This window comes from Pagrus pagrus (assembly GCF_965226575.1).
Source record: "Pagrus pagrus genome assembly, chromosome: 21".
Classification (NCBI taxonomy): domain Eukaryota; kingdom Metazoa; phylum Chordata; class Actinopteri; order Spariformes; family Sparidae; genus Pagrus; species Pagrus pagrus.
The window spans coordinates 17,362,545-17,386,743 of NC_140208.1; the positions used below are offsets into that span (position 1 = coordinate 17,362,545).

The window sequence follows — 24,199 nt, forward strand, 5'->3', positions numbered from 1 at the left end:
GAAGTAAACCTGGCTCAAGCACGTGTCCGTTGTTTTGGAGGTTAACTCATCTTGTTATTTGCTCGTGTCTTTCAGTTGGAGCACATTTAAAGTAAGGGCATTGTCGTCATGAGCACTCCTGCTTTCTGTTGTCTGGAAAGTTCCCACGGATTGAGCGGGCATTACGTCCCGGGGCCACATCTTTGGTGAAGGGCTCTCTCAAAATCCACCCCCCTGCTTTCAGAAGCGCTGCCAGCCGCTGCCTATTGTAGCACATTAAGCTACTTGTGGTTTCAGGATTTCTAAAACAATGGCAACCTACCACTGGAAATGCATAAAGTGGAAGAAAAAATGGGGGAGAATTCTCCCACGCCTTTCCTCGACGGCAAAACAGAATAGTGATGTGCGTATTCCGGGGCTTTTATCAGAATATTCAACAATAAAGGCTCTCTCTCTCTCTCTCTCTCTCTCTCCCCCTCCCTCGCTCCTCTCAGCCCTCGCACCGTCTCTCTCCCTCCCCATGTTTTTCCTCCTCCTCCTCCTCCTCTCCTTTTCTTGCGCACCAGGCTCTCCCACCCTCGCCTCCTCTCCTCTCCTCGCTCACTGCGCTCTCGTCCTCGGCGCGGCTTGTGTCTCTGCCTACTCCCCGTGCGTAAGAGCGCACCGATGGATGTATGTAAAGCGATGCACGCCCGCAAAACGCCAAACCTGAGCCTGCGGACGCCTCCGTGAGAAGACAGATGCGCAGAGCAGAGAGCGCGTTGGAGAGCAGTTGGTTCGATTAAAGTCGATTTTTTTCTCTCTCTCTCTTTTTTCTGATTCTGCGCGTTTATGTTTTTCTTTTTCATTTTCTTTTTCTGTTTTTTTGGATTATGATATGCCGATAAAGATGTTCATCCGCGCGGATGACGGTGCGTTGCTGTTTGGATGTGCGTTCCTGGACTTTTCAGCGTATCATGACCGCGCGCCTTCCCCCCTCTCTCCAAGTCTTTTCGTTTCTGCGTGAAGTTGCCCGGCGGAGAGGAGAGCACCATGAGAGGGAAATACTTTCTCCTCGGCTTCTTGTTGCTCAAACTTATGGCTCTGGTGTGCAAGGCTGACGGGGAGCCGGGACTGCTCGGAGGCTTCGTCATGATCGCCACCTCCAACGGCTCCCGGGAGGAGGAGAGCGTGTCCGAGGAGACCCCGCACACTGAGGACAAGTGTCGGGGTTACTACGACGTGATGGGCCAGTGGGACCCGCCGTTCATCTGCAAGACGGGCAATTATCTGTACTGCTGCGGCACCTGTGGCTTCCGCTTCTGCTGCTCCTACAAGCACTCGCGGCTGGACCAGAGCACTTGTAAAAATTATGACACCCCGGTGTGGATGAAGACCGGGCAGACACCCTACAAAAAAATGAACAAGCTGCACGACAGCACCAAAGACAAGACGAACTTAATCGTTTACATCATATGTGGAGTAGTGGCCATCATGGCTCTTGTGGGGATTTTCACCAAACTGGGGCTGGAGAAGGCGCACCGGCCTCAGAGGGAGAACATGTCCAGGTAAGTGTCTCTGCGCGCATGTTTACAAAGAGGCTTGCAGTAGTAGCCTGCGCACGCACAGACCTGGAGCGCGTCTCCTTCCCTCCAGCAGTGAAACATTACTTAAACGCACCAGGCGCATTCAATTTCAGCCAGAGCAACTCTTCACTCCGCTCTCCACCGTGGCACAGCGCGACATTACGCGAGCTGTACTCTCCTCTCATCAGGCGGGGGCGGCTGCTTTTCACATTGCGCCCCATTGTGCTCCATTGTGTGTCTGTCTGAGTGCAGACCGGAGAGAACGCTCCCATGCACCTCCACAGTGTAATCTAATGGGCAGGAGTGTGCGGCATAAGAGGACAAATGGAACCAAATCTTTCTCCATTCATCTGGGAGTCCCACTCTCTTCCACTCAGCTGCACCTTCCAGTTTCATGAAAAGATGCTGTGCAGCAGTGCAGCCCAAGTGAATAATCAAATTAACCATGTTGTGCACAGTTCCTCATCCATCCCCGCCTCTTTCTCCCCTCTCCTCTGTGTCTGTCTGACAGGGCCGTCGCCAGCGTGCTGCAGGGCGGGTGTCCGGGTGAGCAGTATCGGGGGGAGGAGGCCCTTGGGATGCATTCCCAACATTTTGTTTCCAGGGCCACGAACCTCCGTGAGTTTAAGTTTCTGTTTTTTTGCTGTTGTTTTGTTGTCACGTTCTGGGAGCTTTTGGACAGCTGCTGTGTATAACTTCGAGCAGCACAAGGAGGCGTGGGTGTGTCAGCGAAAACAAAGATCTCCAAGCGTGCACAGGTTGATGTCGGAGAGGTCCGCGGGAAGTCATCTGGAGCGATGATGTAAGCGCGTGCGAGTTTGGGATCAGCCTCAGCTGGACTGGCTGATGGTGCGTATAGTCAGAAAAATCCTCGGAGATACAGTACAAGCCGAGGGAGAACACACACATCCCTGCAGGCGTGTTCCTATTTTGTCTGAAATGACAGCGCTGGGTTTTTTGTTTTATCTCGCAGCGGCCAGATATCCATCCATTTCATAACACGCTCGAAAGAGAAGATCTGCCTGCCTTTTCAGCTGCTTTTCAAATCCGACCGTTATTCACTGCTTTATTTTGGTTCGTGCCCACATGATATAATGAGAGAGAGAAAAGGGGAAGTGGGAGTGTGTGAGTCGGTGAGGATGTGGTGCTGGTGGTGGTGGTGGTAGTGAGTTTTTGTGTGTGTGTGTGTGTGTGTGTGTGTGTAGGGGGATTGGGGGGGCTGGGAGTTTGAAGGGTGGTGTTGGTGAGCGTATGAATGCCATCTATTTCTGTTGCGTCCCGTGGGCTGCTACAGCACCGAGCTTCTTTGTGTTTTAACAGCGAAGATCAAACAGATGAATCGCACATGAAAACACACACTCAAATATGTGCGGACCAGAGCGTACAGTACACACACATACACACAGAGAGAGACATCGCGAACACATGGAGTACGCAGCATTCAGATTCCTCTCAAAGTTGCATCACCGATTTCTGCATCAACAAAGAGCAGATCCCTGTGAATAATGTGTTTGAGACACACAGTGAAGCACTCACACTCTGCAGTCGAAAACCTCCGTGCATCTCGCCTTTGTTAAGTTTTACACTCCGACTTTTTGAATGAGAGAAAAGATTTGCCAGTTGGATGAGATTTTGATTGTATTTTTATCAATCGTCCAATGCGCACAAAGCGGCATCATGAATTTTCGTTCCTATCGGCGCCTCGCTTTGTGGTTAAAGGCATGTGACGCAGGGTTTATTGGCTGCTGTTTGTATACATCATTCAAAGTTAATTTGTTCTGTCTCGCTCCCTGGTTGTCAAAGTTTGACGATTTCTGGTTGGTGAGCCACCAACCCAAGTCAATGGCCTGGGAATGAGACTCGAAGGGAGATTCTTGTATTTTTAAACCCTGGCCCTGTGTTCACATGGCTCAGCTGGCTGCAGTGTAATCCTTTGGGGCAACTGTGACTGTCAAAGTTACGTCCACTAACTGTGTGTGTTTTTGCCACTGACAGGCTGAGGTTGTTACTGTAAGTGTCTGACAACATTACAAAAATGATTCTTACAGAGAGCTTTTTTTGTTAAATAATAAGATTCTGGACGCAGGAACACAAGTCTCTGCAGAAATACAACAGTAAAAAGAGGTGGAGAGAGGAGTTTGGAGTTTACTTAAAGAAACCAGCAAGAATTTGCTTCCAGTCATGGCTGAATATTAACTGATTTTGACAATCTCTAACAACTGTAACAAGTTCTCGCGAGATTTCAGAGTGAGACTTCTCTTTGAACGAGACTTGTGTCTCTTCTGATTTGACAAAAAGGTTTATCTACATAGGTATTGTGTCCGTAATGTTGTCAATAGCAACCTCAGCATGTCAGCGGCAAAAACAAGCACTTTTAGTGGATGTAACTTTGACAATCGCAGTTGCCCCAAAGGATTACATTGATACTGTCTCACGGCTGCTGGCTGAGGCAACAGCTGGACCGATTCCAAAACTTTTGTTAGGTATGAATCATGTATACACCAAAACATGAAGATACAGAGCCCGGCCTTAAAAATACCATCATTCCCCTTGATCAGTCAACTATCTTTCTCCAGATTTGCACCCAGAAATGTCACAAACACTAAAATAATAAGAAGATCGGAAAATGCAGGCAGAGGGCACGGTCGCTACAGATACAGACACCACCACAATCATTTTATTAAAGCACCAGTAGTGTTCCCAAATCCCCCCTTTCTTTCCTCCAGATCTGTTTGGAAACTTTGCACACAGTGAACAGTCGAGTTCAAACCATCAACCGTGAGCGGGCGGGAAATTCTGGGACAGGAACCGACAGGAAGTGCACATGTAAGGAAGTGCTGGGGGGGTTGAGTAACTACTTGTGTTTGTGAGAATGAGATAAATATGTAATCCCACAACAGCTCCCCTGGCTAACGACCAGGTGACATAACCCTACTCAGCATGAAGCACTACGCCCACAGACACCATCAACATCATGATGAGAGCACAGCTCATGGTGGTGGGGGGGGTGGGAGGAAAGGTTGCATTCATTGAAATGGTTTGGTTTCGGATGAGGAGGGGGGTATCAGTCGCAAAAAAACTGCTACCGTGAAGAGATGAATAACGCTTTTAGTAGGTGTAGGGGTCTGCTCGAGTCTTTTTTTCTCCGCTCACTGAGGGAGAGAGATGAGATAACGGGGTGGCCTATCACCCGAGTGGCCGGGAGGACACTGCTGTGAAATAGCGATTATTATTTGCAATGTGTAACCTCCTCCGCTGAACCCTCTAATCCCGGAGCTTGTGGGTGATCATGTGGAATGTTATTAACCTCTGTGATCTGGCGAGATCCTTCTTCAACGGCCACCTGATTGGCGAGGGAGACGATTCATTGGGGGCATGGGGAGGGTATGGTCGGAGAGGAGAGCCATTAAATATGGATTTGCACAATGTGGACATGTTATTCTTGTTTTAAATGATTAACAGAAGATAAATAGACTGAAAAGGTCAAGATGATTCTTCATCAGGGACGAGGAAGGGAACGAAGATATGTGAAGAGGGTTGCAATCGCAATGTAAAGATAAGTAGTGGAAAATCTATTTTTAGTGCAAACCACATATTGATTATAGCTTATGGCCAGATTGCCCCTAATGCTGGCATCGAATTAATCTGGTCTGGCAGGTCTCAACTGCTTGTATAGGAGGAGGAAATTCCTCCGGGCTGTGTGCTACTGTCAAAGAATGCTATTTGTTCGTAAAGGAATGATGACCACCTCCACTTTGTCATTTATATTCCCCCGCGAGCGTTTTATTTAATGTATTTGTCAATAGAGGCTTAAAGGGGCACCATGTAGTTTTGGAGAAGAAATTCAAACTTCAGCTTTAATACTTACGATATTAATTAGGCAATAAATACAAGCTCAAAAATATTTCATAAGTGAGTAAACAAGCTGTTCTCAGAGGAAAATAAGGTCCCCAAAGCTCTGTTTGAGGCTAGAAAGGTGGCAGGGTCCGCCACATATAAACAAAGTAAATTGTGTTGTCCTTTAAGGTCAGTTTGTTAATTCAGTCAGAAAAAGGAAGAGAGTTTGTTTATTTAGTTTGTTTAGGCATAAAAAATATTAATTAATGATTAAAATGTCTGCCCCAAAACTACATAGTGCACCTTTAAAGGAAACATGCTCACTTTCAGGTTCATCATTTTTTGGGGGGTTACTACTATAATAGGTTTACATACTTTCCTGCTCAAAAAACACATCAGTTTTCTCATACCGCCCAGTGCAGCAGCTCTGTATCCCCCTCTGTCTGAAACGCTCTGTTTTAGCTCCTGTCTCTTTAAGGCCGAACCCTGAATACCCAGTATGCTCTGATTGGTCAGCTCACACACACATGAGCCAGTGCTGCTAACAACAACAGAGCAGGTTGCTAAATCAATTCTTAAATAAATTCAATTATGCAAGTGTGTGACTCTGCGAGGTAGTGTGATGTCACAGAATTAAGGGCGGGACTGCAAACGAGACGTTTCAGGAGCGGTGCCTTCTGTGGGAATGAGGAGCTTCTGTTGGTGCGGACTTTGACCTTTTTAACTTTCAAGACCTTTTACATGCACAAGAACATATCTATATATGTATATATTCATTAATATTTCCTTTACACTGTATATCAAATATATAAAGAAAAAAACACGATAGGCGGAACCCCTATTCCCAATTCTTGCTTTGCTGCGCTTCGATAAGTCGTAATCATTACCACACAAGCGAGAAACACAGCATCAATTAGCAAAACAAAGCCGGAGGTTTGTGTTTGTCATGTCTCGGGCTTCTGTGCGTAATCAGCCAGGGGCCCCCGCAAACCTTCTGCATATTAAAAATGGACACTTTAGTTGCTTTGTGAACCAGAACCAGCCGGCCCGCCGATCCCCAGGTGGGCTGGCTGGCAGACTTTCATGTCATCTCGCAAACCCGGAGACTTTGTTTGAATCCTTAAAAGGCTGAAAATCCCGCGCCTCTTCTTCGCTTGCGGCATCAAAGAGACAAAGAAGGGCGGGATGGAGGAAGAGGGGAGAGCGAGAACAGTAGAATGTGAGGAGGCAAAAGAGCTCAGTGGCAACACCCAGACTGATCCACCACTGCCGCAGCACTGAAGGACGGGGCTTTGTGTCTGTCACATCCTCTGTATTAAGACCACACTCTTGCTCGGATGGCCTTGAACAAGCCTCTCCACTCAGGGTGACTTTCACCACAGCATTTGGCACAAGAAACTGGAAGTCTTGAGACTTCCTTAAGTGTAATTGACGAGCAGCGGCAGCTAATCTCATTGTTGCTACACTCACTATAATCAAATGAGGAAGCAAGACGTGGAATTTAATTGGAAAACAATGTTTGTCCTTGTGAGTTATTACACTGAACACTTCCTCCGGACAAATATTGTACTTCTTAGTCCTGTAAATGTCATTTTGGGTATCACGCTAGAGAGCTTTTAGGTGGGCAGCGCTATTAGTTTTATCAAGACAAAACACACACGGCTACACACACGCGCGCACGTATGCGGCACTCTGTATTCACAACTCAATTCACCATTCGCAGGCTTAATTACCTCCCCAGCAGTTATAATCTTTTCCTAAACATTCCGAGATGGGAAGGATGAAATTTTAATAGGTAATTGCTTCTGAGATTGCACAGGCACGAGAAAAAGGCCCTGTCTGCAAAACACTCCTGCTCCGCCTTGTGACTATGTGTGTACAAGCATGTGTGTGTGTGTGTGAGGGGAAAATGTATGCCTGTGCACGTTGCGTGTTCGTGCACGGTGCAGGCCTGTCAAAAGGAGCTGTGCATATCCTTCGTTAAAAGTAGGTGACTGTGTGACCTTGTCTTCGCAGCTGTCATCTGAGCCTTCAGTGTGTCACATCTGATTGCTGAGTGTCAGAGCGGAAAGAGGAGCTCCAGCTAGTGAACCTACACACCGCAGCGCAGGCCGTAGAAACAAGCGAGGAGGCGCTGTGAAAGGGAAAATGACAGAGCTGGAGGTAGTTATCTGTGAGGCGTCACTCCAGCTCCAGCTCCGTTTGAAGCTCAGCTTCTGTCCTCTTGTTCAAACAGGCAAGAAATCAGGTGAAGCTGAGGTTCCATCCCTGAGTTTGTCTTTCAGGCTCGCAGCTCGTCGGAGCGGCAGTAAAGCTTCTGCTATATCTACAGCTGGTTTTCTTTCATGCAAACCGTTGAGTTTAATGTTTGTTTTGTTCCCTTTGTTTATTGATTTAGTCAACGTTCATGCTGTCTATAAGTCACACAATCTAGTAACAAATCCACTGATCATTTTCATACATATTCTTACAGGAATAGTTTGACATTTTGGGAAATACGCTCTTAGTCTGCAGCGCTCTATTTGTACCCTCAATATGAAGCTACACCCAGGTTAGCTCAGCCTAAAGACTGGAAGCAGGGGGGAAACAGCTAGCCTGGCTCTTTTACAGGCCCGTCTTAAGCCCACTAATTAACATGTTATGCTATCTTGTTACTTTAATCAGTACAAAAATGGAAGCTAACTAGCTAACAGAATATTTGCATAACTAAGAGACTAAACTAATCAGATTACAGTCCACATATTGTGACTTAAGCAACGACTTGTCTGCACAATTAATCTTTTCTGCCAGCCGTCAGACATCAACATCTCCTCCTCCCACTTGGTGCCACACAAGCTCTTGCAGGGGTTTTACCATGAAGGCGTAAATCAGGGCACAGTAAGCAACAAGCCAACAGACAGTAAGTCAAAGGCTCAGATTCTCAGAAAGTGCAAAAGTGTCGCCTCCTCCTCTCCAGGGCCTCATTCCTGCACCCTCTCCCTGCCTAATTATCTTAATGTGAGACCCCTCAGCAGCCCAGGGACGCCATTAGACTCCTGTTTATTGGGGCTCTGGGGCCGCACAGCCTGCGAGCATCGACCAACGGCAGACATCCACTCAATTTAGGCACAGAGGGAGACCAGCCAGCGAGGTGTCGACACAGCCTGGAGAGGGAGGGAGACTTGGACTGGAGACTAGAAGGAGAGAAGAAGCAGAAAAGATTTTGGAAAATGAGATGAGAGAAAAAGAAAAACTCGAGAAGACTGTGTGATATTCTTCTTTGCCTCCTTTCCAAAAATCCTAAAGAAGTAGCAGGCGATCCCCGGCTGCGTCACACTCCTGTTAGGGAGCATTAGCTTCATTGTGAAAGGTAATGTAAATTGGAGCAAGCACTCATTCTGCGGACATTTAAAGGAATCAAACGGTATTTTGATGGGCAGAGAGAGCGGCCTAATGAATGCGGCCCCATCCTTGTCTGTCCTTACTGTTTTGCATCACCCAGTGTGTAATTTCCCATCTTGTCATTGTGGTGTTTTAATAAAAGAAGCAATAGGGACAGTGAATATCTTAACTTCTCATCAGCCAGCCGCCCCCCCCCTCCCCTCCTCGCCCTCCTCACGAATATTAATCAGTTCATTTACTCCCAGGAAGTCACATCTCGCATTTGACAGGTAATTACGTCTGTGACTGCGCGTGTGTTTGCGGGTGCGCACTCGTCCGAGTCTACGTTTCGCCGGCGCTCATCATATGCGCCCGTATGGGCGAGCGCATGCATGTCAAGCACGTGACCTGTGGTGCGCTTCAGTCAAATCCTGAGCACGATGCAATAATACGTCCATCTATCTTCATCTCTTTCAGTCTCATTTACATTCGACTATCTGTATAATACGGCACTCGCAAGCAGTCATGGGATAAGCAGACAGACTTCCCATCTGTATGTTTGAACAGGTGGTTATCACCACTGGTTTCTAATTAACTGCTACACTGACTCTCCTTAATCGACTATTGAAATTAATGAGTCAAGCCTTTTGCAAATATTAGGATTATTTTCTGTCACATGAATTCAGCCAAGAATTTAATTATTAAGGACGATAACTTTAAACACAGTTTTCAAGTCCAGGCTTTTGTTTGCAATCCTGGCTGTGTTGAAATATCGAGAGGCACTTGGCTCGCTGCATACATCCTTATATTTGTCATTGCACAAGGGGAGCTATTGAGAAAACTGCTATGTTCCTTTTAGCAGTAACAAGCTCACTGTCTGTCAGACACAGAGTGAAGCAAGCCGAATCTCATAGTGGCATTATAAGTCTATTTAGGCTGTGTTACGCTGTGTGAAATCCTCTGTAATCTGCAGCTATTGTCACACAGTTTCCCATTTATGCACTTTCTAATAGGAGAATAGAGCGCTAAGCTTCTGCATTGCTGACAACAATAGTATATATTCCTGCCACTTCCCAACAGTGTTCCAGCTGTGTTGTAACAGTGTTCGCAGTGGAGGCTCTCGTGGAGGATGTCAGTGATTCCCAACCAGGGGTACTTGTAGCCCAGTGGGTGTACCTCTGCAGTTGCAAAAGGCTACGTGGAAAGATTGTGGAGCGAGCTCAGCTCGACTAATTTGTGAAAAAAACAAAGAAAAGAAAAATTCTGACATTACACAACAGTTAGTAGGCCAAGCAGGCAGAGGCCTACAACAGTTGGTTTAAAGTAATGGCTAAATGGTTGCACTATTTAGCTACAAGTAATGGATAAACTGTTGAAATAAATGTGAAATATTAATTTAACAAATAATGGATCAATTGTTTAATTGGTTTGCTATGAGTAATAGATAAACAGTTTGGATAGCCTAGTTAGCTGAAAGCAATGGATAAGTAGTTGAAAACGTTAGCTAAAAGTGATATCCTAGACAAACATTTGAAACTGTTAGCGAACATAATGGATACACTGTTGAAATATTAAACATATAAAGTTAACAAATAATGGATAAATGGTTGAAATCGTTTGCTATGAAAAAGCGTAGTTGGCTAACAGCAACGGATGAATAGCTGAAACAGTAAGCTAAAAGTTATATCCTAGATAAACAGTTCAAATGTTTCGCTAAAAGTAATGGATAAACATTTGAAACAGCTAAAAGTGATGGATAGCCTACATAGGCCTAGTTGAAATAGTTGGATAAAGTAGCTAATAGCCTAGATAATGAGTAAACAGTTTTAATACCTAAAAGTAGAAGAAAAACAGTTGGAACACTAAGCTTAATGTGATGGATAATTAGAAAAAATAGTTAACTGAAAGTAATAAGATAAACAGTTAATAATCGTTTAAAAGTAGAGTACTGGGTAAATGGTTTAGCGTCTAGCTTCAGCCTACGCCAATAGCAGTAGACCTAACTTAACCAAAGCCAAACGTAAACATTGACAGTCCAAAATATAGTAAATATTACAATATATATATAACAACAATATTCACCTTCTAAATCAAGCCTCATAGTGTTAAATAGCCCATAAGGGTAGAGTTTAAAATCATCGCAATTTCACAGATATTTGACTGGTTTGAATCATATTAGTGGTTCTTGAGTTCATCTGACTGTGATGTGGTACATCTGAAAAAGGTGGAGAACATTTCATCCTATTACACCTACAGCATTACAGGAGCTAAGCTTGTGCTGTCACTTCTCCATGTGTGTGAAAGTCTTGGCTTCGAAAAGCGAACAGTCTGTTTTGGATGCACTGGCCAAAGCAACAGATCAATTCCCATGTCCCTAAGGTGCTGGAGGCTCTTTTTTTCTTTGCTCTTCCTTATGCACACACGTACATATGGACACCAAAAGGCACCCACACGTGTACAACCAACTCCATATACACACATGTATTCTGTTCCAGGCCCGTGTATCACACGGCCCGGGGGCAGGCAGCAGATTTGCTTGGCTTGCTGACTGATGCCACCAGCGATGTTAAGTCGCAGGCAGCTCATACTGGGCGCACATTTGTGAAAACCCTACCATCCCCGTGCACCATCCGTGCCACCCCTCCCCGCACACCCATCACCAGGCTCAGGTTGGTGGTCTTGGGAGAGCAAGCTCCACCTCTCGCTCTCTCTTTCGCCTGCGGGCGTCAGTATGGTCTGGCTCGCTCATCGCCCTGCCCTGAGGAGGTAGGGACACATTGGCAGCCTTCCCGCCGCTCACCCTCCCATCCTCGTACTTGCATATGGAGACACACAAACACCGAAACACACAAACTTGTGGACAGGCTTACAGCCCCCGCCCGCACCACCCCCCATCCTGCTGGGCGCTGGCCCATGGATAGGGGACATGTGGCTAGGCGAAATGCGTCACGATGCTGGGCTCTCACTCCGACAGATCTTGTGCCTGTCTGCCTGCCTGCAAATTACCAGCCTGGAACGGCTCACAAAAACAGGGAAGGAGTTTTGTTTTCACCCTTCTGATTGCAGCAATCGCCCCGCTCCCAGCTCCTCTCAGCTTCTGGCCACTGTTGCCTTTTCTCTTGGCATTTCTTGTCTCCTATGGCAGGAGTCGGTTACAGAATTTGTTAGTCTTTCTACTCCTGGTGCTGTTTTTGTTGCGGTTTCTAGATGACCTTCTCACCATTTTCTCCTGAGAGAGGAGGAGGTGTTTCTCCATCTGCAGCCCTTTACAGTATTCGTATGCAACAGGCTAAGAAAGCACTGATAAACATGATTAGATTGAGACATTGCATGTATTTTTTACTGTGAGATTTGGAATGAGTAGAATCTACAGATGAACAACAAATCTCTTTCCTCAGAGGAGATCGGACTGTGTCTTTTTTTCCAGGCACTTTTCTTTCAGCAAAGGTCAGATGTTGTCTTTATTTATTTTCCTCACATATAACTTGACACTGTTTGTAAAAGCTCCTCACAGCCAGAACCGCCTCAGTGTCAAAGAAAAAGAGTCAAGGAGAACACGCTGATTGAATATATAAGACATCCACTGAGTGTAAAAGGTGGCCCTGAAAAGTCTGCATCTTTCACCTTGACGAGGCAGGGAGACAGCTGTGCTCAACTTGAATTAACAGCAGTTACAATGGATTGCAATGGTGACCCAGTTTCAAACGGGAGCATTAAAGGAATAGCTTGACATTTTGCAAAATATGCGTATTGCTCTACTGCCGAGAGATATGAAAAAATAAATAAAAAATAAATAAAAACCTTTGATGTCTTCTATTAAATATGAAACTAAGGCCAGCAGCCGGTAAGCTAAGCTCGACAGAAAGACCTTAAAGAGGGGGACAAAAAAAAAATCTGCACTCCCGGCCAATAATTAGTCCCGAGTTAGACAAATGAGATATACTTTGTTAATTAGAGAGCTTTACAAATGCTGGTAGGTGGAGAGTTTACCACCTGTTACCTTCAGACAGAGCTAGGCTAGCTGTTCCCCCTGGATCCAGTCTTTATGCTAAGCTAACCTAACCAGCTGGTGGCTGTAGCCTCATATTTAATGTACTGCGTGAGAATGGCATCAATCTTCTCATCTAACTCTCTGCAACAAAGTAAGTACTGATGATTCCCAAAAGATCTACAAAATGTCAGTCCTGCAGTATAATCGACCTGTCCTCTGTCCCACTGTGTGGGCACTTTTAGTTTCACCATGACATGCATAAATATGAGCATCGGTGATAACGGTTAGGTGAGGTGCTGGCACAGAGCTCAAAGAATGCTTAAAGACACACCTACCCCAGCCAAAGTCTGTGCACCCTACTGCAATTGGGCAAGAGATACAGAAGTATCCACTGGGGAAAGGTAATGCAAAAAACACAATGTGTGTGTTTTGGAGCTCCACTATAAAAAAATCAAGCACAATGTTGTTAAAAAAAAATGCCATCCTTCCTGAATAAATAAACCAAGATTTATGTAAATGGGCATTTTAAAAGCCACAAGTCTACTCTTGTTGGTTTGGTGATGCTGTTGACTCAAATGAAGAAATTTGGATTGTTTTCCTGCCCTTTCATTGGCCGCCGTGTTGAGACTCATGCATTTATGCAAATGCACCATTTCGGTATCTTCTCATCAGATCACAGGCAGCAGCGTGGCACTGTGTCAGCGCACAAAGCAACTTAATGAGCTTCCTGATCCCAACGGGCCTTACCTTATTGGAAAATCAGAGAGCACGTTAATTTAGTTGGATGCCCAGTAATATATAATATGCAGTACTGTGCCTATGATGATGCATTCAACTTTAATTTAGCCCTATTATTATGTGCAGAGCTCCTGCACGCAGTTAATACTTTCCTTGAGTGACTACCCACGGTCTATTATCGTACAACTCTGTACGTCTTTGCACATATGATTACTGTCTCCAACCACACAAGAAAGATGCTTTATCACTATAGAGAGACGCTGCTGCAGTGGGTTGAGGAATACGAATTCTAGAGAAGCATAAGAGACAGGCATCCAGAGGGAGGGGTACCTTTAGATGTCACTGTCAACCCCACCGGCAGGCAGCGATTGAATCAGTCCCCCTCAGGAATCTTGGGAAATGGAAGCAGAGGGGATCTGAAAGTGCCTTTATTTCTCCTCCTTTTCTGATATACGGAGCCTGACGGCGAGTAGTCGTACATGCCAAGTCTGAAAGATAGAGACAGCGAGCGAGAGGAAAGAAGTAAAGTGAGGGAACAAAAAAATGAGACGGGTAGAGTGCAAGCGGAGGGCGAGAGATGAGAAAAGAAAGATTGCGGGAAAGAAAGGAAGGAAGGAGCCGACAGAGGGGAGAGTGTTTGAAGAAAGACTATATGGAGACCATCGATCTCTCAGGCCTTTTCCTGATACGAGAGTGAGAAGATGCAGAGCAGATAGATTCAGACAGAGCTCCCCGTCGAGTTTCGGCTCGGAGCACACAATGGCAACATTCCACTGTTGTGGCAATGTCGCTTCTGCGCTTTCACATTCATTTAGTCCTGAATTGGTGAAAAGCGCCTCTGTGTACAAAGGCCCCATTTGCTGTGGCACTGACGAGACTGTTACATGTCAAGTGTGAACAAACAGTATCGATGTGAGTGTGGCAGGTGCATCACTCTCACATAGTTCACTTGTAGAAGATGAGAGATATTGATCTGTTGCTTTTGTCGGTGGACAATGAGAAGGAAGTACAGTGGTAGTGGAAATAAAGTCAGCAGAGAAAATGGGAAAGTTTGTATAGATGTGTGTACGCACCGGCATTTGGTACAAACATGCTCGTACTGTAAGCAATTTTAAATCCAATTCTCAGCTTGTTTTGGGGATAATTCTGGTTTATTACTTTATAGGTGGTATTTTTAAGCTTCATCCATCACTGTTGATGGCATGAGTAACACTATTCTAACCAAGCTAATTGCCGATATATTGAAATTCTTATCCACATGTGAAAAAAACTCATTCAAATGGAAAAATGTGAGTTAACCATGTGGACATTTTCATTTCTGTGTGGAAAAAAGCAAATCACTTGCAAAAATGCAGTACTTCTTTTTACATGTTAAAAATTTTGTTCACATGAGAAAATAGTAATTACATGAAAATGTGGAATTCACACGTGAAGAAGCAGATGATATCGTTTGCCATGTTTCTGTTTCCAATCCCAATCCACAAAGCCAATCACGTTTGAATGGACAGAATTCAAATGTGGAAATTTTCATTCAAATGCAAAAAAAAGCAAATCGCTCCTGAAAATGTTGAATTCACATGTGACAGTATTTAATTTTCAAATGTTCAGATTTTAGTTCACATGAGAAAATAGCCAATCACGTGAAAATGTGTGAAAAAAGTAAATTTCACATGAGAAAATTTTCACTCACGTGAAAAAAGCCTGTCAGTTGTGAGAATGTCTCATTAATATGTGACATTTTTTGTCAGGGAATTTGGCAACTTTACTATATAATAACAAAGGGGGGAGAATCACAAGCAGTCAGACGATCAGACAGGATTTAAACAAACATTCAGGTTGACTAAACGTATTTAATTCTAGATCCATATTACATAATCTTCTAAGCAGGTCTTGAATATAAGTAAAGTCAGTATGCATCTGTAAAAAAAATAAAGAAAATAATAATAATAGTTTTTGAGGAGCTGCTCATAGCTGAAAAAAAAACTATGAATCGTAGATGGCGATGAAACAGCCTGAGCAACACCTCAGAACAAAAGAAACACTTTGGAAAAACATTTTTGCAGTCATTCTTAAGTTGTCAAGTTTGCTTGACAACTAGATGTCCTATTAGTTTAAAAGGACGATGGTAACTTGTATTCAGTACAATTAGCAAAAAAAAAAAAAAAAAACCTGCAGTACTTCCACGCCTCACATTCAGCTTTACCTTCAAATAAAGTGGTTTACATAATCTAGCTTTACTGGTGGTTTATGACATGTCTGGTGCCACTGGAGTTTAAGATGCAATCTTATTGTACGCATTTGAAAAGTTCAAGTCTCAAGTCTTCACTTCAAGAAGCCAAAGAAAGAAAGAAAGAAAGAAAGAAAGAATCAAGTGTGTCAGATCTCTAAATGCTAACCATTAACAATACACAGAACTACTGAACACATTTTCTTTCAAAGCTTTTATAGTGTTTTATACATTACTGAGACATGAACAGGCCTAATGATGAAATATTCAAGCTTGGTGGCTGTTCAAAGCCTGCCTGACACTGTAATATAAATGTTTTATTGCTGTGGGATTTTGAGAGGTCAAAACTTGACTTAAGTTAAGTCTGCAGGCAGTCGAGTCTCAAGTTTTCAGTCTTGAAACTAAATCCAACTGGAATACAAGTCTTCTTTATTCTGACCGTCCCATTGGTTCAAGTGCATGCTTGTATACACGATATATTTATGGATTATATGTGTGTGCATGGCCTGGTTGTAGCTGCCTTTCTGCTCCTAATGTTATTTCAGCATCATTTTTGAATCGTCTGGATGTACCTGAGTCTGTATTGATTTTTCCCAACCGTCACCCACTTCCCCTTCGCCCATCCCGTACTTCTTCCCCTCCTCCTCTCTGATTGTGTACATTGTTCCACCAGGCTCTGCTTCGCCCTGAGATCAACAGTTAAAAGCCATAAATGATGTATAACTCATTCCACGCAGCACTGCCCGCGCAACAGATTAGATTTATGTATGACTGCCTGCCCTGACCCACAATATCCATCTCCAGGTACCGTGCTAAATCATAATGCATCTCACACCGATCAAGGTTCTTGTGTGAATGTGAAAACAAGGTAGTTTTTTCTCTGTAATTTATGGGAGAAAAATGTACAGTTAGGTCTGTGAGCAGCCCGGTCTGGTTTAGGAATTCATAGTGTGTGCTTAAGGGCGCAGAATGTAAGAATCGGTCTATTGTGGCTACTGTTAGCTAGTTAGCTCAGTTTGCCGTGCAGCTAGCGGTCCGGACTGAGCGTGCGGGGCACCATTTTATGATGGCATAAGCCCAGCACAGGAGTTTTGGACTAAGATGAGCCAGAGCTAGCTGGTTAGCATACTAACTTCAGATTGACGTCGTAATGTCATAACTGTTATTTCGTCACATTCTGTTGATGATTCTGTCACATTCAGTCCGCGTCTATAAAATCTTTTCTTCGGGCAGAAAAGTGCTTTATTTGACATCGGGACATCACAGCGAGGAGGATGTGGGTGCATGACATGATCTGTAGGAGGCAAAAATACGGTGGATATTATCCCCTAGGACAGGAAGAAGAGAAAGAACAATGGTGACGTCACAGGAGCCTTTCTGAAAACTTGACAGACTTTCAGCTCGAAGCGCTCGGAGCAGCCGCACAAGTCAGAACGCTTGGCGCTGCGCCTTTTGTATGGGCGGCCACCTGCTGCAGCAGTCACTCACTCCTCATTGGGAACAATTGAAAACAACTCTATGTGGACACCAGACACATCTTCATGCATTTCTCTTGTAATGCTAAAAGTGAAAATATGGCTTGAACATATATACCACATGTGTAAACTAAGCAGCCAGACAGGATTATGTCTCATCTTACATTTTTGCTTGTCATACTTTGAATATTTTAGCTATCCAGATCTACACTGCAAAACAAGGACTCTTTGCCTAAAACCCTTGAGGCGGTTAGCATCATACATATTTAAGACTGTTTTACAATATTCCTATTTTATTCCACTTGAAACATTAAAAAGTCAGGGAGTGGGGGGTGTTTTCAAACAACTTATGGAGCTAACTCAATTAGCTGGCAACACCTGATTAAATCTGCCAGCAACAGCCTGCCACATGAATGGTTTCAGACCAGTGAAACCATTCAAGGAACCATTTTTTTTAAAATTTACTAGGAACGCTGGGTGCACTGTAAAACATAATGTGGAATCAACCTTTTCTCATTAAACTTAAAAGTTGTAGTTTTTATTTTCAGACTACTTCAGAACTTATCAACGTGCATTCTTCTAACTTCTTCAAGCATAATTTTGACTTAAATGAGTTGGATGAATGTATTTTACAGAGTTCAAACAACTCATTGAAATAATTCTCTAAAGAAACACGAGTTCAGCATACTAGCAGGCTTCCCAGCATGCATTGTATGAGAGTTCAAACTCTCCTGAGATCCTTCTTTTTTACAGTTTGAAGAAAACATATGTGATGGAAAATATCCAGGGAAACTAGATCTTTTATTTAGACTGAATTGTAGGTTAAGATTGTAGCTTAGGAACTGAATTATTAAATTACACAGAGCAAAGATTTAAGTACATCTGGTTTGATATCATGTTTATGACTAGACACGTTTGTTTTGGATCTTTTTCTTTTTTTACAGTGTGGTAAATCTGCCTTATTGTAAACTGCATATGAGCCATGCTGGAATGGAAAGATTGACAGTCATAGCAACACTTAAGGGAACAGGTCCTAGCATTTTAGTTGAGGTCATGTCAAAGACACTGTTAATGTTTCTAAATACAACCATGTTTTCTAAAAATCTTGACTTTGACTTGACTTGACTTGAAAAAAAATGTAATTTCCTGTTGGACTTCCACTCCTTCTACATTTTCAGCGTTGCTATAAAAGCCACTGTGTTGTAAAGGAATCTTCCGCTGCCATAAATTGCTACCGCTAAATCCATAGCAGCAGCAAATGAAGCACCACGCAGAGTGCCTCCATACAGAGGCTGCTAATCTTCTAAATAATAATCTGTTTGTTTATGTCGTGGTGCTTTAATGGTTTATTGATGCCAAAATGCAACACCTGTAATAGCTTAATCCATTTGCCTGATAATGAACAATTTGCCGATTTCATACAAGCCAGTGTTCGAAAAGAAGATTATCATCATTATCTTCAGATACACCTGTGTTTACAGTGCACAACATGTTTAAATATCACTTCTGAGGAGAAAACCAAGCACGGGCTGAAGTACTCTCTATTGGTCTCTACCCTACAGCTGCTGCAACCCCGGTGCGAAGGTTTTAATATCAAGTGGTCGACTTGATTAAAATTGCAACACATGCCTTAAAAAATTTATAGAATACTATTATTTTGAATATCAAAACACCGTCACGAAACTGTAGCACAAGCTTGCTTTGTCCGCCGCCACTCTTGCCAGAACCACCATCCCAGCATCCACTCAGTCCTACATTATTTATTGTTTTCCGATCGGGTTTGCTTACTGACATCTCAGGTTTTCTCCATCGCCACGTCCACACTCCTACACTGTCTACCCATCTGTGATGGAGGGAAGTCCAAGACTGCTTTCTTCCACGAACACGGCCATCGCTGCAACATTTGTTTATAGCAGTAGCGCTTTATTTATTTTCTGGGATGATTTGCTAACAGCAGGCGCAGGGCACGCAGGTTGATAAGCAGGGGAGAGAGAACGGAAGGAGGAAACGAGAGACAGACAGAGAGTGATGCTAGCTAAACTGTGTTTTTGTGGAGGATAATTTTCCTCCCCAGAAGGCAGTGATTGGCATTAATTACCTAACAGGTGCTAACAGCGATGAATCTCATAATTAACCAGTTTAGATTTAGTTCATTTGGGAAGACATGAGTATGAGACAGTGGGTGCACAAGCGTGTGTGACCATGTTTGTGTGTGTGCATGTAAAAGGGAACAGAGGTGAGAGCCAAAGTAAAAGATAATGTCAGCGAGAGGCTCTATACAGCGTGTACAGTAAGTAGAGTATGCATGCAAATGTGTTTCTGTGTTGCACTTGCATCCTATTAGAAACAGTTTCAGGCATCAATCTCCAGACTCAGATCATTTTCTTAACAATGAGCCCTCTATCTGTCTCACAGGCTGTGCAAAGTTATTAGAGCTCAGAGTTTGTACATGACTAGAATGTGTGTGAAGAAGAGTTGGACTTATTAAAGCAGGTTTGCCATCAGATGTGATCATTTCAAAGCAGATATCTGTGCCGTACTTCTCCTCTAGTACTTCGCGGTTAAGTGGATCATCCATCTGACGCTCGAAGAATTTGATTTCAGTGTTAGGGTGTTTTTAGATTAGGTAGGATGGTTTCTTACCATGCCAGAGTACGATGGTAAAATGATGACAAAAATATAACAAAAACTACATGCAATTTCCAGCTAGACTTTCAAAATAAAGCCTGCTATTTTACATATTAGGACTTATTGTGACTTTTTCACTGTTAGTGGTTAGTTTTAGGCACCAAGCTACTTGGTTAGGTTTAGGAAAACATCCCGCTGTGTGTTAAAATAATATTCAGCAAGTGTCAAGCCAATTTCTCTGTGTAAACATATCTGTGGGGAGTGATGAGGTTGGTGCCTCGACGTCAAACTAACAATGTTTTGTTACTATAATGAACATTCCAAACGTGAGTTGTTTGACTGAACTTAGGTAACGTGATTTACGTAAGTTAACCTCCTTATGCAACGTAGCTTAAAAACAAATCAGTTGTCACTTGGAGGTAAACACCCGAGGGGAAAGTCTTCTGACTCTAACTTTTCTTGCTCTTACCACTACTCTCCAGGGGTAAACTTAGAAGCGTAGGGGAAAGTACCAAGCTGCTATATTTGACATGTTAAGATTGAGAACTTGCTTCTGAGGGAAAATCTGTTGTCAGCTGAAGCCCTAATGGGAGGACAGGTGTGCTGCATCTGATCTACACTGAGTTTATGAAGTGCAACTAACTACTGATGTGTTGCACCTCATTACACCATCAGAATTCATCATCGCAAAATCCCTAAAAACCCCGTTTGTATGAATGTTATTCTGTGTATAAATGGACCTCTCTACATCATCCTCAAAATGCTGCAGCGGGTTGATACCTGGGCTCTGTGGGGGCCAGTGAAGCAGCAGGAAAGCCCTCCTGGAGCCATTTGGTGACAATACAAGTTCTATTCCATGGTCTATTATCATACCTGAGGAGTCCATCCAAGTGTGTGTCGCGAAGGACGAATACAATTGTATAGAGTATTCTGTTCAGACCTTTGTTCATCCGATTCAGGTTCTCTTCTCCACCAGTTTGAGGATTTTCTTTGGCCGAGAAACTTTTTTCCACTCCTCCATGGTCCACATTTGAAGCTTCTGTGCGCCCTGGAGATACATGTTCTCCCTCTTTTCGCAAATTTTGAGTGTGGATGTGATTTTTCAGGATTCTTGACAGTCTCTTTTGATCCCTCTGATCCACAGAACTGTGATCTGTAGTTTTCGCTCTCACCAGTCTTGCTAGATTATTTGAAACATCCCAAAACATCAATCATTCCAGTGATGGCAGAATCAGCAGATCTGTCGAGAAATTCTTGCCATATTTATGACAAATTCAATATTTAGTTGCGCTAAGTGATTCAATTACAGTGACTAAAACTAACTCGCGCAAGAAGACGCAAACGCAGACACGTGACACATGACTTGTTAGATTGTACGATCTGTGTCGTGGCAGGGATTGATCCTCATTGTATATGTGGCCAAGCTTCTGTCCCCTCCGTGCCTCTCGCTCTGGGCTCTGGGTTAGTTTTGGAGGGCTGCTGGCAGCGCAGGCAGTGCCCAGCAGGGTATAAGGGTGTAGGGTGGGGGTGGTCCATATGGGGATTTCCTTATGACCCACTTCTTACCCCCATGCTGTTGCACAGAAGCCATCTCTCGCCTGCCTGCCTCCTCGCTCTGCAGCATTCGACAGGCAGACGGAGGTGTCTTTGTCTGCTCGCACTGGTTCCCTCACACTCCCTGTTGCCAAGACACGGAGCGGCGCAGAAGAGCCGACAGTTACATTTGCACTCTGCAGGACCATTGCCTTGCACGGACCCTCGAATAGCACGTATATGCCTGAAACCGAGGCGCATGGAAAAACACATGAATTCATGCGTGAAGCAGCGCTAAACTGTTGCACAAATGGAAACTCGTGCATGTGCACCACGCTGCGTTTGGAGCATGTGCACTCATACAGCACATCTGCTCACATGCATGCAATATATACTACCGTGTCTGTTGTTCTTTGCACAATTCTTTCAGCCACTGCCTTTCACACGGGCGCATTCACACACATATAAAACACAATGGCACACACTCTCTCACTGTACACTTTGCACCCTGCCAATGCCTGTGTTCTCCTGCTTACAAATGGAGCGAGGCAGCCGGTCTTTCTTCACTAACCTACTTTTTTTCTCCCCCCCCTCCTCCACTTGCATCCTTAACTCTCCGAGGGAGTATAGATGTCTTGCTCGAGTCGATTCCTGCAGCGCTGGCCATCAATAAGCGCCGCGTTTAGTTTATATCGCTAATAATAGAACGTCACCGAGGCGTCTTTGTGGATGAATGGACAGGTCTTGCGGTAGAGTGTCACAGGCTAATCTGTCCCTGTTAGTGTGGAGATCCCTCGGGGGCCACTCCGAGGTTCCTGAAAGACACCCCCGTCCTTCAAAATTTACATCTTTCATAGCTGTAGGAAGGTATCGGATTCTGATTCTTCTGGATATGTGTTCGCAGGGGAAGTGCACTGACCCACTCCCCTCCCTCTTTGAGCAGCAGCTAGACAAGAAGGCAGAGAGACAGGTAGATAAATACTCCGGATGCTTTTGACAACAGATGGACTGAGGGGAGCAGGGGATTGAGAGGGAGAGGAGGCACGGGGAGAAAGAAAAGGCAGATAAACAGGTACACGGATAAGAGCGCGTTGCCTACCATGTGCTGATATCAGACAGGCATATGGCAGCAACGCCGAAGCAGAGACAGAGGGAGAGGATGGATCACTCCAAACACCAAGCCTCTCAATCTGGCCCCGCAGAAGCCTTGTCTCCCTATTAGTAAACCTGTGTCGCATCTACAAAAAAAGCCCCCGATCACGTTCAATTAAAGCAAATTATACTTCAGGACACATACCAGAACACAACAAAGCAACACAGGCTGATATTGAAGACTAACAGCTTTTGTGGAGGCAAGAAAACCTCCCGTCTGATTACCCCCAGCGAGCGAACAGAAGGCAAAATCCCACTGTTTTTAGCTGAAGGAAGAGAGGAGCATGAGACAGATTACAGATGGAGCGATGTGCAGGAAGCAAGGCTCTTCGGCAGCTTTTGACTCGCTTCGTCTTTGATGTGTTGTCTCGTGGCTTTTAGGAGGAAGGCGGCGAGGGAGGAGAACATGAGAGAGGAGAAAAGAGGTGGTTAGAATGTTGAGGAAACTTCTAAATGTCATGTAGTTTTGAGTCGGCCGGCAAAACAAATTACGTCTGCGGATGATTATAAAGCATCATGTGATCAAGCTGCTGTGCTCGGAGCCAATTCCAGAAAGTGTGTAACGAGAGGTTATTTGTACCGCAGCTCTCCAGACATACACCTAGAAGCCTTTTTCTTTGTTCGACAAACACAGAAAGCCTGTTATTTGCAGTCTGGGATTGATTAGATTGTTCTGATGCCGTGTGAGCGGCACGCAGCTTAAGCTGTTGCCACAATTAAATCCAAGGTTCGCCTGAATTCAGCAATTATTGTCATGCATTTCTCTTCCTGCTGCTGGCTGGCTGGCTGGCTGCTGAGGGGATGAGCGAGGGGAAATCTGCCTACTGCCCTGTCTTGTCTTCGCAGGCCAAGAAAAGACCCTCACAGCTGTGCTCCGACGCTTAAACCTGCCAGGGATTCAGCCCAAGGGCCAGGTGCAGCAGACTAAAGCTTTTAAACATAAAGCTTCTCTTCAGCGGAGCCAGAGGAGCAGACTGTGGGTCAAAGACTGCAGGGGAATACATTCTGAGGTTACAACTAATTAAACACTATCAGCAATCAGATTCCTGCCTTCAGCATGTCGACTTTGTTATAATAGAGAATGCTGGATTAAGGTTAGACTAATATATCAGTTAAACCTCATATATTATGGAGTTAATGTCTGGTTAGGTTTGGGCAAGATAAGCCACTTCGTTAGGGTTAGGAAAAGATTACGTTTTGGCTTTAAATACCTTGTTTTGTTGACACGAAGAGGGCTGGGAAATGCCCCCACTTCTCATTAAAAATATCTGCTTTTGTTGACACGGACACGGCTGCTAAATGTTCTCATTTCTCATTAAAAATATCTTGTGGTTTCGCGCTTACAAATGTTGAAATGCCATCTCGAATGGAGTCTCGCCGTCACGCCTCGCCTTAATGCCACCACCATCCCCTCCTCATCAGAAAGGTCAGCTCACATGCATGTAATCTGGACATGCAATGGCACGTATTGTAGAAATGTTGATTTGATTAATATGAAATGTACAGATTATCATATCCATGGTTTGCAGGAATGTAAGATGGCGACATTTCATTCCAACGACTGGGCTGTTTGCAGGCATTTGCTCGGAAACCAAAGTATCGGACAAACAGAAAATTTGACCTGACGTTGGTGATAAGAAAACATCTAAGTAGTGACAGTGTACTAATATGACAATCCCATCTAAAGTCTGAGACAGTTCACTCAAATTATCAA

The 24,199-nt window shown here is 44.2% G+C and overlaps 1 protein-coding gene across 1 annotated transcript in view; it reads left to right on the forward strand.

Annotated features, from left to right (window-relative positions):
• Nucleotides 1-534: 534 nt before the first annotated feature.
• shisa9a (shisa family member 9a) overlaps nucleotides 535-24,199 on the forward strand; it is a 51,753-nt gene continuing 28,088 nt past the window's right edge. Inside the window, exons 1-2 of the mRNA XM_084342936.1 lie at nucleotides 535-1,526; nucleotides 2,056-2,162. Coding sequence (XP_084199062.1) covers nucleotides 1,012-1,526; nucleotides 2,056-2,162 — 622 coding nt within the window. The 5' untranslated portion in view covers nucleotides 535-1,011. The remainder of the gene's footprint in view (nucleotides 1,527-2,055; nucleotides 2,163-24,199) is intronic.